The 15,374-nt window shown below is 42.8% G+C and overlaps 1 protein-coding gene across 1 annotated transcript in view; it reads left to right on the top strand.

Moving 5' to 3' along the window:
* PTDSS2 (phosphatidylserine synthase 2) overlaps window positions 1-15,374 on the top strand; it is a 322,237-nt gene that overhangs the window by 196,677 nt on the left and 110,186 nt on the right. Inside the window, exon 7 of the mRNA XM_030201130.1 lies at window positions 8,633-8,746. Coding sequence (XP_030056990.1) covers window positions 8,633-8,746 — 114 coding nt within the window. The remainder of the gene's footprint in view (window positions 1-8,632; window positions 8,747-15,374) is intronic.

Raw genomic sequence — 15,374 nt, 5'->3', positions numbered from 1 at the left:
GTATTTCTCAGCTACTGAAGCTCCAGCCATAGCCCTGCTCCCTGCCTGTATTTTTAAGCTACTGGAGCTTCAGCCATAGTCCTGTTCTCTGCCTGTATTTCTCAGCTACTGAAGCTCCAGCCATAGCTCTGCTCCCTGCCTGTATTTCTAAGCTACTGGAGCTTCAGCCATATGCCTGTATTTCTCAGCTACTGGAGCTCCAGCCATAGTCCTGTTCTCTGCCTGTATTTCTCAGCTACTGAAGCTCCAGCCATAGCCCTGCTCCCTGCCTGTATTTCTAAGCTACTGGAGCTTCAGCCATATGCCTGTATTTCTCAACTACTGGAGCTCCAGCCATAGCCCTGCTCCCTGCCTGTATTTCTAAGCTACTGGAGCTTCAGCTATAGTCCTGTTCTCTGCCTGTATTTCTCAGCTACTGAAGCTCCAGCCATAGCCCTGCTCCCTGCCTGTATTTCTAAGCTACTGGAGCTTCAGCCATATTCTGTATTTCTCAGCTACTGGAGCTCCAGCCATAGCCCTGCTCCCTGCCTGTATTTCTCAGCTACTGGAGCTCCAGCCATAGCCCTGCTCCCTGCCTGTATTTCTAAGCTACTGGAGCTTCAGCCATAGTCCTGTTCTCTGCCTGTGTTTCTCAGCTACTGAAGCTCCAGCCATAGTCCTATTCTCTGCCTGTATTTCTCAGCTACTGGACCTCCAGCCATAGCCCTGCTCCCTGCCTGTATTTCTAAGCTACTGGAGCTTCAGCCATAGCTCTGCTTTCTGTCCGTGTTGGTCAGCTATTATCACTGCTGCCTAGTTCTTGTCTGGGTGCCTGGGGGCACCCCTGTCTTGATTCCAACCCTGTCTGCTTTCTACCTAGTAAGGTATTTGGTTGAGGGTCCTTGTCTAGTATTCTGCCTAACCTCCCTTGGGAATTCCAGACCCCATGTGTTTCCTGTTGGTGTCCAGTTCTTGCCCTGTCCTGAAAGCCCTGCCGGCCAACTGCACCCAGGGGCTCAACTCCTGGGGGACGGTGGTCAAGCGTAGGTGAAGTCTAGCGGTTCCTGCTCTGCCTGTTCCAGCTTGTCTGCCTCTGCTGCAACTCCAGTCTGGGGTTCCAATTCTGTTTTGCCATGTCCCTGGTTTGGAGGTGATCTTGCCTGCCACTGCCGCTCAACGGTAGTGGTCCAAGGGCTCACCCAGTGTTTCCGTGAGAAGCCTGACAGTCATTTTCTTGGTGGCGGTTACTTCAGCTCGTAGAGTCAGTGAGCTTCAAGCCTTGGTGTAGCCCATGCTCCCTATACTAAATTTCATCATAACAGAGTAGTCCTCCGTACGCACCCTAAGTTCTTGCTGAAGGTGGTGTCGGAGTTCCATCTGAACCAGTCAATTGTCTTGCCAACATTCTTTCCCCGTCCTCATACCCGCCCTGCTGAACGTCAGTTGCATACATTGGACTGCAAGAGAGCATTGGCCTTCTCTGTGGAGCAGACAAGCCCCTTCAGACAGTCTGCCCAAATGTTTGCTTCTTTCGATCCCAACAGGAAGGGAGTTGTAGTCGGGGAAACCCACCATTTCCAGTTGGCTAGCAGATTGCATTTCCTTCACTTATGCCCAAGCTGGGCTGACTCTTGAGGGTCATATCACGGCTCATAGTGTTCGAGCCATGGCAGCGTCAGTGGCCCACTTGAAGTCAGCCACTACAGAAGAGATTTGCAAGGCTGCGACGTGGTCATCAACCCATACATTCACATCTCATTACTGCGTTCAGCAGAATACCCAACACGACTGTCGGTTTGGGCAGTTGGTGCTGCAGAATCTGTTTGGGGTCTAGAATCCAACTCCAGCCCCCCAGGCCCATTTTTGTTCTGTTCCAGGCTGCACTCTCAGATGTTTCTTTGTAGGTCAATCGTTGTTATGTCCTCGCCGTTGCGAGGCCCAGTTGACCATTGTTCATTGTTTTGAGTGAGCCTGGGGGCTAGGGATACCCTACATGTGAGAACAAGCAGCCTGCTTGTCCTCGGAGAAAACGAAGATACTTACCTGTAGCAGGTATTCTCCGAGGACAGCAGGCTGACTGTTCTCACCAACCCACCCACCTCCCCTTTGGAGTTGTTGTTGTTTTAGTCTGTTATAAAAAGTAGACCGATACACATATATAAAAAAGAAATAATTTATTCAGACCAAGATAAAAGCAGTACCCGACGTGGCCACGTTTCGCCCTCAGACTGCGTCAGGAGTAAAACTACAAATAAAAACATAAAAATAGTGATATCATCATCTCAAGTTATGTGTGTGTGTGTGTGTATATATATATATATATATATATATATATATATATATATATACATAACAGCAAATGATAAAATAAAGTACAATAAATGCATTACACATTCAAAAGTAAAATGGAGGAGGAGATAAGACAAGCCACTTTTCAAACATAAAAGTGTATAAAACGTTGGCTGGATTTAATCAAATCCAATAATGTATCAATACATACCTAAAAATCAGGGGTGATCAACATACTCCTTCAAAAAAAGCCTAAAACAAAATTAAAAAGATATACATTAATCCCATCTTGATCAGCCCATGTATCACAAACTCTACATCTCAACAGTCAGCTCAATTAAAATTCTCATATCAACAATTGACTATATTTCATGGTGTAAAGCATTCAATTACTTACTGTTATAAATCTTCTTCAAATAGACCACCTTGAATCCTAAAACTTTATCAGCCTTTACTATAACATCATCAATAGACATGGCTGCATGAATGAAACTAACTTTCAAAAGACCATAACTCATTCTATAGTAAATATACTTATACATCTGCTGCCATCTCCCATAACATCACATAGATTAAAGCTGACTACTTGTCAGCAGACACTGCTCTAGATCATAATGAAGGCAATGGCTAACAGATTTATACAAAGAGGGTACCCAAGGAAATACATTGAAGAAGGGCTGTTTAGAATTTTAGGATTCAAGGTGGTCTATTTGTAGAAGATTTATAACAGTGAGTAATTGAATGCTTTACAGCATGAAATATAGTCAATTGTTGATATGATGAGAATTTTAATTGAGCTGACTGGTGAGATGTAAAGTGTGTGATACATGGGCTGATCAAGATGGGATTAATGTATATCTTTTTAATTTTGTTTTAGGCTTTTTTTGAAGGGGTATGTTGATCACCCCTGATTTTTAGGTATGTATTGATACATTATTGGATTTGATTAAATCCATCCAACGTTTTATACACTTTTATATGTTTGAAAAGTGGCTTGTCTTATCTCCTCCTCCATTTTACTTTTGAATGTGTAATGCATTTATTGTACTTTATTTTGCTGTTATGACTTTTTATCTATCTATCTATCTATCTATCTATCTATCTATCTATCTATCTATCTATATATATATAACTTGAGATGATATCACTATTTTTATGTTTTTATTTGTAGTTTTACCCCTGACGCAGCCTGAGGGCGAAACGTGGCCACATCGGGTACTGCTTTTATCTTGTTTTGAATAAATTATTTCTTTGTTTTTATATATGTGTATCGGTCTACTTTTTATAACAGACTTTTATGTAGCAAGTAGACTGTTGCCTTTTTTGTTTTTCTTTTTATGTTGTTGTTTTATTCTTTATTTGCTTTTGATATAAATGAGGCGGGAAAGGACGTGTGCTGGTGGGAAGATGGCCGCGCATGCGCAGTGCGTCCGTCCCACGCTCTGGGAGCTGTCGCAAAGCTTTATGGATTTTTACTGGAAAAATCTCCATTCCTAGGCCGCTGTGGACGCCGACCCACATGTGAGAACAATCAGCCTGCTGTCCTCGGAGAATACCTGCTACAGGTTAGTATCTTCGCTTTTTATTTTTATGCTGTTTATTCTTGTCAGGAATCCCAGAAAACACCCTGTGTATTCTTGTCAGGGATCCTTGAACCAGTCATTTGTGATTTTGCTTTGCATATTTTTCCCTTTGGTATGTCACAGAGAGAAAGTTCCCATCAGCTTTAAGAAGTTTGCTTGGTACAGCAGGACCATATCATAAGAAAATAAGAATAGCTATACAGGGTCAGACCAATGGTCGGTCTGTCCCAGTATCCTGCTTCAAACAATGGCCAATCCAGGTCACAAGTACCTGGGAGAAGCCCAATTAGTATCATTATTCCATGCTACCAATCCCAGGGCAAGCATTGGCTTCCCCCATGTCCATCTCGATAACAGACTATGGACTTTTCCTATAGGAACTTGTCCTAACCTTTTTTTTTTTTTTGTATTTTTTTACATTTTTTTATTCCCAAACATTTTTTGTTGAAATGTTGCAAATCAACAAATTTTGCATACAAAAATAATAGCAGTATAAACAAAAAAAGAAAACTCCCCCCACACATACACCCCTATCCCTCCTGCTCCTCTCTAATACAGTGGCATATACTTTTCATGTCTCAAGGCCAAAGTACTTAGGCTGGGGTGCTATCCCTCACAATGAGGGGGTACCAACTCTCGTCTTCCATTGTTCATAGACTTGCCAAATGTCATAAAAGTTATGCTGTAAAGCTGCAAGCTTCAAAAGTTGGAAAATACCATCCAACTTCAGCTAGATCCTTAAAGCAGGCAATAATATCCTTAGCACGATTTTGCCTCGAGTTGCCCGACACCCTATGAGCTCTGTCGATCAATATTGATGCTGGATCTGCTGGGGGAGAACCCGAGGAAAGGAGAGCCCCTTCTATTTTTTGAACAACTTTCTCACAGGGCCTTCCAGGACTCCCCAAAATCGAAGATTTAACCTGCGGCTTCGATTTTCAAGATCCTCAATTTTGTCCAAGAGGTATCTAGTATTATGTTTCTCATTGAGCCACTTGTTAATGCTTGATAATTCCGTGGCATGTTCCTCCTGACTGGTTTTGGTGTCTGCTAGGCGTTGGCCCAGTTCAGCCAGCTCTGTCCGAAGGTCAGCTTCCAAGGTAGCCACTTCGCCCTGTAGGGCCTTTTATTTCATATTGGATCACGCCGAGGGATGCCTCAATGGCCCGAATCGGGTCCTCAGAGTTTGCAATCTCCACAGAAAACACAGGTGGTACCTCGGTAGCGGCTTCGGGCGCATGGGGATCGGGTGTTCCTTCCAGCTTCATTTCTGGTGAATTGCTAGTAAGGGCTTCAGCCTGCTGTTGAAAGGCAAAATCTTGCAAATTAATCTCCTGGGGCCGTCGTTCCATCATCCAAATCTGATCACTGAGCCTTTAACTTAGGTGCCAAAGATGAGCCGCAAAGGCTTTAGCTGGATGGATCAAAAGCAGTTTTGAGTGCTGAGTGGTACCGTGCTTTTTGGTCAGGCAGCCGTTCTGGTCGGTGACGTCACTTCCTTCTCCAAACCTTTTTTAAACCCAGATACTTACTCACTGTTACCACATACTCCAGGAATGAGTTCCAGAGCTTATCTATTCTTTGAGTGAAAAGATATTTCCTCCTATTTGTGTTAAAAGTATTTGCATGCAGGTTCATTGAGTGTTCCCTGGTCTCTGTACTTTTTGAATGAGTGAAACATTGGTTCACCTCCAACCACTCAGGATTTTGTAGACCTTAATCATATCCCCCCTCAGTTATGCCTTTTCGAAGCTGAAGAGTCTGGAAGCAGTTCCATCCCCTTTTATCATTTTGTCCAGCGCTGTGTACATCTAGAAATTGTTAGTAGTAGTGTAGTGATTGCTCTTCTTTGAACCTTTTTTTCTTATTTCACTATATCTTTTTTTGAGATATAGTGACCAGAATTGAATTCAGTACTCAAGATGAGGTCACATCATGGAGCAATACAGAAGTATTATAATATTTTCAGTCTTGTTTTGCATCCCTATCCTAATTATTTGTAGCATCCTGTTTTATTTTTGTGGCTGCCACCGTACACTGGACAGAAGATTTCAGCATATTGTCTACAGTGACACCTAGGTCTTCTACAATGACACACAGGTCTTTTTCTTAAGTGGATTACCCACAATTGATGCCTGGAGCCCAGCCATGATTACTATCAGAGAGATCATGGCTGGGCTGCAGGCATCAATTGTGGGTAATCCACTTAAGAAAAAGACCTGTGTGTCATTGTAGAAGACCTAGGTGTCACTGTAGACAATATGCTGAAATCTTACATTTATAGATGTCCAAGAGGTCTTTATGGTTGTGAAAAGCATTGCAAAACAAATTTTTGATGCGGAGAAATCTGATCCATTGTCTTTAGAAGAATTGATCTCCTCCATGAGTCTTGGAACTCCATCAGATTCATTTACAGTGCGAGTCCATCATTCACCTTTGATATCAAAGATTAATGGATGATGACCGATTCTGATAGTCCCCAAGTGCTTCCCAAAGAAGAAGGGCTTATCAATTTCATCAGTGCCAAGAGTTCATGATGTATGTCAAGCGGAGGCCATAACACATGAACATCACACTTTGTTGGAGCACAGCTCTGAGAGCACCAAGCTTGCTAGTATCCTAGAAGTGTGTCCGTTGAGGACTGCTAATTCTCAGTATTAATTCATAGCAGCCTCCAAGGACCTGAGACATGGCTTCTGATGACTCCTGAAGTGACTCAGAGGATATGATGACTCTGCTGTATTCCTCCCCTCCCCCCCAGGAAGTTGTGATGGTTCCCATTCACAGAATCCTCATACAAGCAGATGAGAATGTGGTAGACCTCCTCCTTTGTAGCGTCTATAAATAAGATTCTCTGTGTATAGAGTCCAGAAGACTTTCAAATTCAAGAAGCAATAGCTTCCTCACCATTTCATGGTGGTCAAATCACTCCTTGATGCCCCCTAGGGAGAGTGATTCTGGATGTGACACCAGGTACCTTTTGGAAGAAAGTTGTTTGTTTTGGAATACTATGTTCAACTTCCATATAGCTTTCTTTTTTATGTATCTTTTTTTCATTTTTGAATACAGTAAACTTTAACACTGTCACATCCCCCTTTTATGTCATCTGAAAATACTGGAGTAGTAGTATCCACTTCTCAAATATCTCCCTCCTGGAATGAGGAATTGGTGTGTTTCTCCTTGAACTAGCCCCAATTTCTCTGTTTCCAGGTTCCATCTGAGAAACCATCCCTCAACTCATTCACTTTTCTCAACTCTTTCATCCCCCTACTACTCCCTCCCTCCATTTATATTACCATCCAGTCCTTCCTCTGAGGTTGTGCACACCATTGGGCTCACTGATCACCCCGTTACAATTTATACTGTAGTGTCATCTCTCAACCAGCCACACCTCACTGACTCCCGTTCACCCCGTATTACACATACAGTCCCATATTCATTCAGACGTTTATGCATTAGTCTTCTGGCAATTTTTCCAAGCACCTCTGCCATTCTGTATCACTCCAAATCATTTACAGGTAATAGGGCTGTATATCCTGTCCTTGTCAAGTTTCTAAGTTTCAAGTTTATTTGTAACCTACTGTCCCTCTCATCAGAGGAACCATCTGGGTGACTTACAGACTAAAATAGAGTAGTGTAATAGGGTTGACAAGCTACACAAAAAAGGAAAAGAGGAGCAAACTACAATATCGAATAGTCTAAGTGTTGCCACACACTGAGCAGAGGGTTTCACATTGAGTTAACAAATATTTTCTCTGGGTTGTTTTAAATTTACTACTACTTAGCTTCATTACCTGTCCCCCTAGTCCTAATATTTTTGGAAAGAGTAAGCGAGTGATTCACCTCTACCCATTCTATTCCACTCTATTTTATAGACCTCTATCCTATCTCCTCTCAGCCATCTCTTGTCTGCAGCACAAGAATAAAATCTTGTATTGAATAGATATTTTGTTTTTCAATTTTAGTATAGATTAACTATTTTTTTTGTAAAATTTTTGGGTATGTTATTTCTCTGCACGCTTTCTTTTTTCTTTCTCTTCCCCCATCATCCTTCCCCATGTATGATACTTCGCCTCTTATCTCCTATTCATTGTGGTCTATTCTCTTCACCTCCCATTTAATGTACTCTCTCCTAATCTCATCCCAGATTGACACTGAGGCAACAACGCATCCCCTTAAATCTCTCCCCACACTCACCCAAGTCCTTCCTCAACTTGTCTCTCCACCTTTACTCTGCCTCTCTAGTTCTTCTGCACCTTTTGGTACCCTTCCGTGTCTTTTGCTCATCTCTCAGTGCTGCTGGCATACCATCTTTCAGCACATTCATATTCTGTACCATATGATGCCCAATCTTCAGCACTGTTCAAGAGAACAGCACCGGACTTAAGACATCATGTTCATACTCAAAGCCACATGTTGCAGTTAGATGCCCTGTCTCCTCTTCCTGGTTTTGGGGATTATGAGATATGCTGGCTCATTAATTATGTTCAAACTCTGAAGGCATTTAATCAACTTGCAACCATTAGTAAATACTTTCAAGTGAGCAGGAAGAAATGATTAGCCAGATATCATTGGTTAGGAGTCTTGAGTCAACAGATGACTCATTTGTGTTTAAGAATTTTCATGATATCATGGTACCTTGACTGCTATATAATCCTTGGTGCAGACACTTGAATTGATGGAACATAATTGATGTTGCAACATAACATTTAGTTTAGTTTTTTCATTGTTTCTTTGCATTTTTCTTACTGTTCCCTCTCTCTCTTGAATTGTCTTTCAAGACATTAATGATACGGGATTGGTGGATGTGTATGATCATTAGCGTGATGTTCGAATTTCTTGAATATAGCTTGGAACATCAGCTGCCAAATTTCAGTGAATGCTGGTGGGATCATGTAAGTACTGGATATTACTGTGAGCTTTAATTTCAAATTTTAGGTGCAAGAGTCATATGTGGAAAACGTAACAAACTTAACACAGTTCTTTAGAATAGTGAAAAGAAGTCATCATTAAAGGTCAATAACTGTGTTAAGTTTGTTACATAGTAACATCTACTATGTTACTATGTAACAAACTTAACACAGTTATTGACCTTTAATGATGACTTCTTTTCACTATTCTAAAGAATGAAATAAACATAAAGGATCAAATGCCTTGGCTGTCTGCCTGGGGATAGATAAAATAACTCTCCAAGTTATAGGAGCAAATATGGCATGGGAGAAAACAGGGGAAAAGACATTTATAAACTTTTAAAAAATAAGAGATAAAAGGGGCCAGATTAGACTAAAAAAAAAAAAATAGCTGGGTGAAGCAGTTCAGCAACTAAAGTGTAAACACTGGAGCCTAGTAGCTAGGGAATTGATCCTTTTCAAGCTGCCCTTCTCTTCTCCACCGCTCTCCTAGATAACCCACCCCCACACACAGCGCTGGGACAGATACAACTACCCACATAAAACACATGTATGCACAGAGGTACACGCACACACACGCTGGAAATAATTTTATGAAGTGTTGGTAAGAGCCTATGCTATAAATGAATGGCGGTGCTTACTTTCCTTTATAGAGTACTAGCATAACAAAATATACACTTATAATTTAGATGTGAGCACTTAGGCTTGCCATAGAGCTGGTGTAAGTGCTCATGTTTAAATTAGTGGTGTAGCTACGTGGGGCCTGAGGTGGCCTGGGCCCCCGTAGATTCCGGGGAACTGGGTTCGATTCCCACTGCAGCTCTGTGTGGCTCCATTGCCCCAGGTACAAATAATTACCTTTTATGTACTATGTAAACCACTTTGAATGTAGTTGCAGAAACCAAAAAGGCAGTATATCGAGTCCCATTCCCATTTCATATCCACGTAAGAAGGCCGCCTGAAACAAGCATGCTTTTCATTTTTTAGGAAACATCAAGATGTGAATTATTGTCTGACTTTATGCCTGATAACATCCCTTAAATTTTTCAGACTTCTCAGAAAGACACCACTACAAGTTCTTATGGTTTTATTTTTCCATTGGCATTTCCAGATTTATAAACAGCTGTTGGAATTGTGAAACTGCACATATTTGCCACCATTTATAGAATTTTCCCCCTTAAAATTAGGTACCAGGAAGATCTACGCTGAACTGGTATTTTTGAAAGCACATATCTCTTGCCTAACTTGGGGCATGGCAGTACGCCTGCTGAAACCTGGTGTAAATGCTGGTGTGCAATTAATGGCAGTTGGGCATGTAAATGACCCCTGTTCTAGAACATTCTGCTTAATTTCTGGGATCGCCCATGCTTCTCCCATAGTCATGCCACCTTTTGAGTTTGCACACTATAAAATTTAGGTGTGCGTCTTAAGGAATAGAGCAGAGCGCAGGTCAGATCGTGCATAAACCGTAATGAGTGCCAATTAACATCAATTATTGATGAAGGCCCATTAATTAGTTTGCATACTGATCTGGGATATACACTCACATTTTTGACCCAAATTTGTGACTAAATCAAGCTCAGCTTAAACATCATGAACTCATGGGCAAATGCATTCCAATTAAAACTCAATACAGAAAAAACACACTGCCTCATCATCTCATCCCAATACAATACATACAAACCAACAAACATTAACATCCCAGAATACACCCTCCCTATCTCAAACAGCCTGATAATTCTCGGAGTAACAATCGACCGTAACCTCTCACTAGAGACCTAAGCGAAATCCACCATAAAGAAAATGTTTTTCTCGGGGGTCACGTGATGGCATCGACCTGAGAGGACGCCTCTGGCACAGCTCCCCGCTTACCCCGGCTGATTAAACCTGCTAACACAACGAATTTAAGCCTGCTCATGCTGAAAAGGCAGGTAGGATGTGTGTAACGGTGACCAGCCTAAATTGGTCAAGAAGTGGGCGCTGTTAAGCGGTGTTATGCTGATAAAAACGAGTTGGGTTGGTTCAGGGAAGATGGCACTCACCCCGAACAAAATGGCGGCGAGCGCCTCTACACCAGAGCAGCAGCGCACACCCTCTGAGGACACAGTACTGGTGTCTATGAAGAATTTGTCGCAACTCCTCGATGAAAAATTGGCAAAGCTACATACCAATATGGAAGAAAAAGACTTTGTGGCTGGGCAAGCAGCGAGGCTCCAACATGTCGAGGAACGGGTCTCTGCCCAGGAGGACAGGGCTGAGGTGATATCGGGCAAGATTAATGAGTTGGAGATACAAGTACGCAATTTGACTGAAAAAATAGACGATCAGGAAAACAGGAAGAAGGAAAAATCTACGCATAATTGGAGTGCCGAAAGATGTGCCTAATTCTGCCCTCGTGGAATTTGTTGAAAATGGCTGCCGCAAGCGCTGGGCTTTCGCGCTGAAATGGGTTTGGTGCAGGTGGAGCGGGCACATCGGCTGGGCGCCAAGAGAGAAGGATCTGCGAGGCCGAGGCCAGTAATAGTGAGATTTTTAAATTATGCAGTTAAAGCTAAGCTGCTGGAGCTTTTCAGGAAGCAACGCTTGGTAGAGTATAAAGGAGCAAGACTCTTGCTTTTCCAAAACTTCTCCACTCGTGTGGCGGAACAAAGAAAGCTGCTGGCGCCCTACTGCTCCCAGTTGTATACGAAGGGAGTGAAGTTCGCCTTCCAGTAGTATCCTGCACGAGTTCGCATTACCCGTGATAATCGAACTGTCACGCTGACCAAAGAGAAGGATTTACAGGCGTTTCTTGCGAAGTTGCCTCAAGTGTCTGGACGCTGATGGGTGGTCGATCAGCATGCTCTGGGCAGCATGAATGGAGAGATCAAGAGGGGCTGCATCAAGAGAGCTGATTATTAAGATGCAGGACATAACCCAAAAAAGCGTCTTCAGTGTTATTGACACTATATTGGGACTTGGTTGTGATCATCAACAGCAAAGGCTCCCGTTGCAGGATAAGTTTCCAGGAGCCTTGCGGTAAACATGGACATTTGTATCACTAGTGAGGCGGTTTACCGAAGTTGAGTTGGATGTTTTGTTTGCTTATGCCTGTTAATACTTATATGTTGGAGTGTTCCAAATAAGGGGCGCACTGATGGAGGGGGGAGGGTGCTGTGGATATGGGGGATAGAGTGCTGTTTGGTGCTTGGGGAGTTAGACACTAGAACGGATGGAGGGAGGGGGAAGGGATGTCTGTGGGAGTTGCGATGATACGAATGGGTGATAGTGGAAGCTATGATGTGTGCGTGGATGTGGGAAAGGGAGGAGTGATGGGAGGAGAAGGGGAACGGGGTGCGGGGGAGGAGAGGGGTAGCAGAGGGAGGGGGAGGGATAATGATCTATATGTCCGGGACTTTGGGGCAGAGTGGAACAATACAGAGGCAGGCTATCCACATGTTTTCTGGGGGAGGTTGAGCTGGGCAGCCACCCCTGGCTGGTTAACACTAGCATCTACTTAGTTTGTGAAAGTAACATGTGAGGGAGAGGATGGGTAGTGTTAGAGTGGTTACTTTAAATGTGGATGGCATACATTCATTCACCAATTAAACGTACAAAGATATTGAGCTGTAGCAGGTGACTGAAGGTTGATGTTTTGTTTCTCCAGGAGACACATCTTTCTCACTCGGAGCATGTGAAGTTAAAAAAAAAAACTGGGTTGGAGAGCTAGCTTTCGCCTCTTATAATAACAGACAGAGGAGAGTGGCCATCCTTGTGCATGTACTAAGCATAAAATTGTACAGGACCCGGAGGGGCGATATGTCATTTGGGTGGGGGAACTTCAAGGTCTTAAAGTAGCTTTATGCTTGGTCTACTCCCCGAACGTGTACTACCACAAATTTTTTTCTGATGTTCTAGCAACAATGGTCGCACTGAGTGAGTACCACTTGGTTATAGGAGGGGATTTTAATATCACCGCGGACTCGCTCATAGATTTCAAGCCTCCTAAAGCCAGGATAAAGGGCACAAGTGGTAAGGGCGTGAACTTTTTAATGCAGGAATTGGGCTTGTTGGATGCCTAGCGTATCTTGAACCCAGATGTGCACGATTATACATTCTACTGAAATGTGCACAAGGTCCATGCGCGCTTAGACTACATGCTGTTGCCATCTTCGGTGCTCTCATCAATGTGGGCAGCGGGTATAGAGGCTGGGGTAGTGTCAGACCATGGGATGGTGAGGGTAGACTGGGGCATCTGTAAGGGGCAAGGTAGAGAGGCTGGCTGGAGGATGAACCCTGCACTGTATCAAGACCCAAGGTTTAGGGAGTATTTAGTTGGAAGAGTGGCAGGCTTTCCTACAAATTAATAGCGTAGATGAGGTTGATCCCATAATGTTTTGGGAAGCTGGCAAGGCGGTGATGAGGAACAAAATAATTGCGTACTCAAGTAGAACCCGTAAGGAGAGAGCGCGCTTATTAAATTAATAGGACAGCTCCAGGAGGCTAGATTAGTGATGCCGAGAGGAGGCAAAGCGAGTGATCGATTATCATACTGGCAGATCAAAAGGCAAATTAACGAGGTGTTGAATGAAAGGGCTCACCTGGATGTTCAGATGTACAAATACAACCTGCACAGGTGGGGCAATAAAACAGGGAAGCTGTTAGCAATGATGGTTAAGAGTAGAGCGGGGGGCAAAAAAATAATTACAAGAATAAGAGATGCATCAGGGACGGTCCTGCAAGAAGGGAAAGATATCCAGAAAGCGTTTGTAGACTTATATCAGGCTCTATATGACGTGGGTCAATGTGACTTTCAGGAGAGGGAAAAGTTTTTCCAGGATATTGGCATTCCAATGCTGACGCCGCAGCAGTTGGAAACATTGAATGAGCCTTTTCAAGGCAATGAAATCCAGCAAGCTATTAAAAAACTGAAATTAGATCCAAGATGGCGGAATGAACCTGACGCTGATCTCCGCGCTCCTCGACTAGTTCTGAGTTGTTCGCTCTCTTTCTTCGTCATGCCAAAACGCAGAGGGAAATCGGCTGCCGCAGTTCCCCCAAGCCAATTTACTACTCAGCTTTCGGGTACATTGGATACCTTTTTGCGGAGATCCGGAGTTCAACAGCGGTCGGAGAACAGCACGCTTGCGACGCCTGGAATAGGTGGAAGCTCCGAGACGCCGCTAGTGCATGACATCTCTCTAAGCCCCGACCAGCGTGCTCGCCCCCCGCAACCCCTGGGCGTCTCTTCCCCGGCGGCGGCGGCGTCTCCTCTGCAAGCCGGAAGTGTTTTAGCAGTGGAGCAACGGGAGAATACAATAATCTCGCCGGAGGATCAAAATGTGGAAGGGAGGTTTACCCCTTCTCTAGCCCAGGAGTCTGTATCTTTGTTTGCGGGAGTTCCTCTGAGACCAACAGGAATGCAACCTGTAAGTACTTCTACTGAAGGGCAACAGACTTTAAACACTTTTGCGTTTTTAGAAGTTAAATTAGAAGAAACAGTTGTAGCCGCGGAAATCAAAAGGAAAGATATATTAAAAAATGGAAAAAATCAATTGGAACTTATAGGAAAAATACAAGAGACACAAACAACTTTAATTAAAGACTGTACTAATATGAGAAGGAAGATTGAATCTCTGGAGAATTCCCAAAGGGCTAACAACTTGAGATTTTTAAATTTCCCTAGGACAATTACGATTGCTCCTAGAGAACTCCTGAAAAAATATTTCAAAGACTCTTTGGGGATGCCGGAGGACTCTCTTCCCCCTTTAATTCAAGTATACTATTTACCAACTAAAATGCCTGGAAATACTTCAGATCAAGTATTAGATGTTTCCGCAGCATTAGAGGCTTCAACAGCTGAATTAGTCTTTCCAGCAACATTATTGGTTACAGTTGCCTTTCCTCCAGACAAAGCGTGGATTATGAGACAATTCTTTAAAAATAAAGATAAAGAATTTATGGGTTTAAAAATACGTATATTTCCTGATGTTTCTAAGGAAACACAAAGAAGACGTAGACAATTTTTGCTTCTAAAACCAGGTGTCCTTCAGTTGGGTGCTACCTTTTACCTACGTTACCCTTGTAAGTGCGTAATCGGTTTCCAGTCAGTGAAGTATGTTTTTTATGAATCCTCACAACTTACAGAATTTCTTGTTGCTAGAAGAGTTTGAGAACTTTATGGAATACAGAGCTATGATTGAAATAGGAACTCTTTGTTTAGCCAGGTTTAATAATTCTTAATATTATACTTTTTTATATTCCACATGTGTAATTCTTGGATCGTAAAACTGAGGACTTGAGAGTACTTTAATCTGGTAATTTTCAATTGTGAATTAAGGATGTATTTGTTTTTTGTTTCTTTTTCTTTGATGAAGATCTTTTCTGTTCAAGATGTAAAGCTTGATGAATAATGTAAAAATTATAAATAAATAAAATAAATAAATAAATAACTCAAATTAGCAAAAGCTCCAGGACCAGATGGGCTGGGAGCTGAATTCTACAAAATACTGGGAGCCTTGGTGGCAGGCCCTCTTGTCGATCTGTGTGGGGCCTTATGTGGGGAAAACCATCAAACTGGGCATTTGACACATGCGACTATAGTGGTATTACCGAAGCCTGGGAGAAATGAGGA

The sequence above is a fragment of the Microcaecilia unicolor genome, chromosome 4, assembly GCF_901765095.1.
Source record: "Microcaecilia unicolor chromosome 4, aMicUni1.1, whole genome shotgun sequence".
In the NCBI taxonomy this organism is placed as follows: Eukaryota; Metazoa; Chordata; class Amphibia; order Gymnophiona; family Siphonopidae; genus Microcaecilia; species Microcaecilia unicolor.
This window is presented reverse-complemented; position numbering and strand designations above follow the sequence as displayed.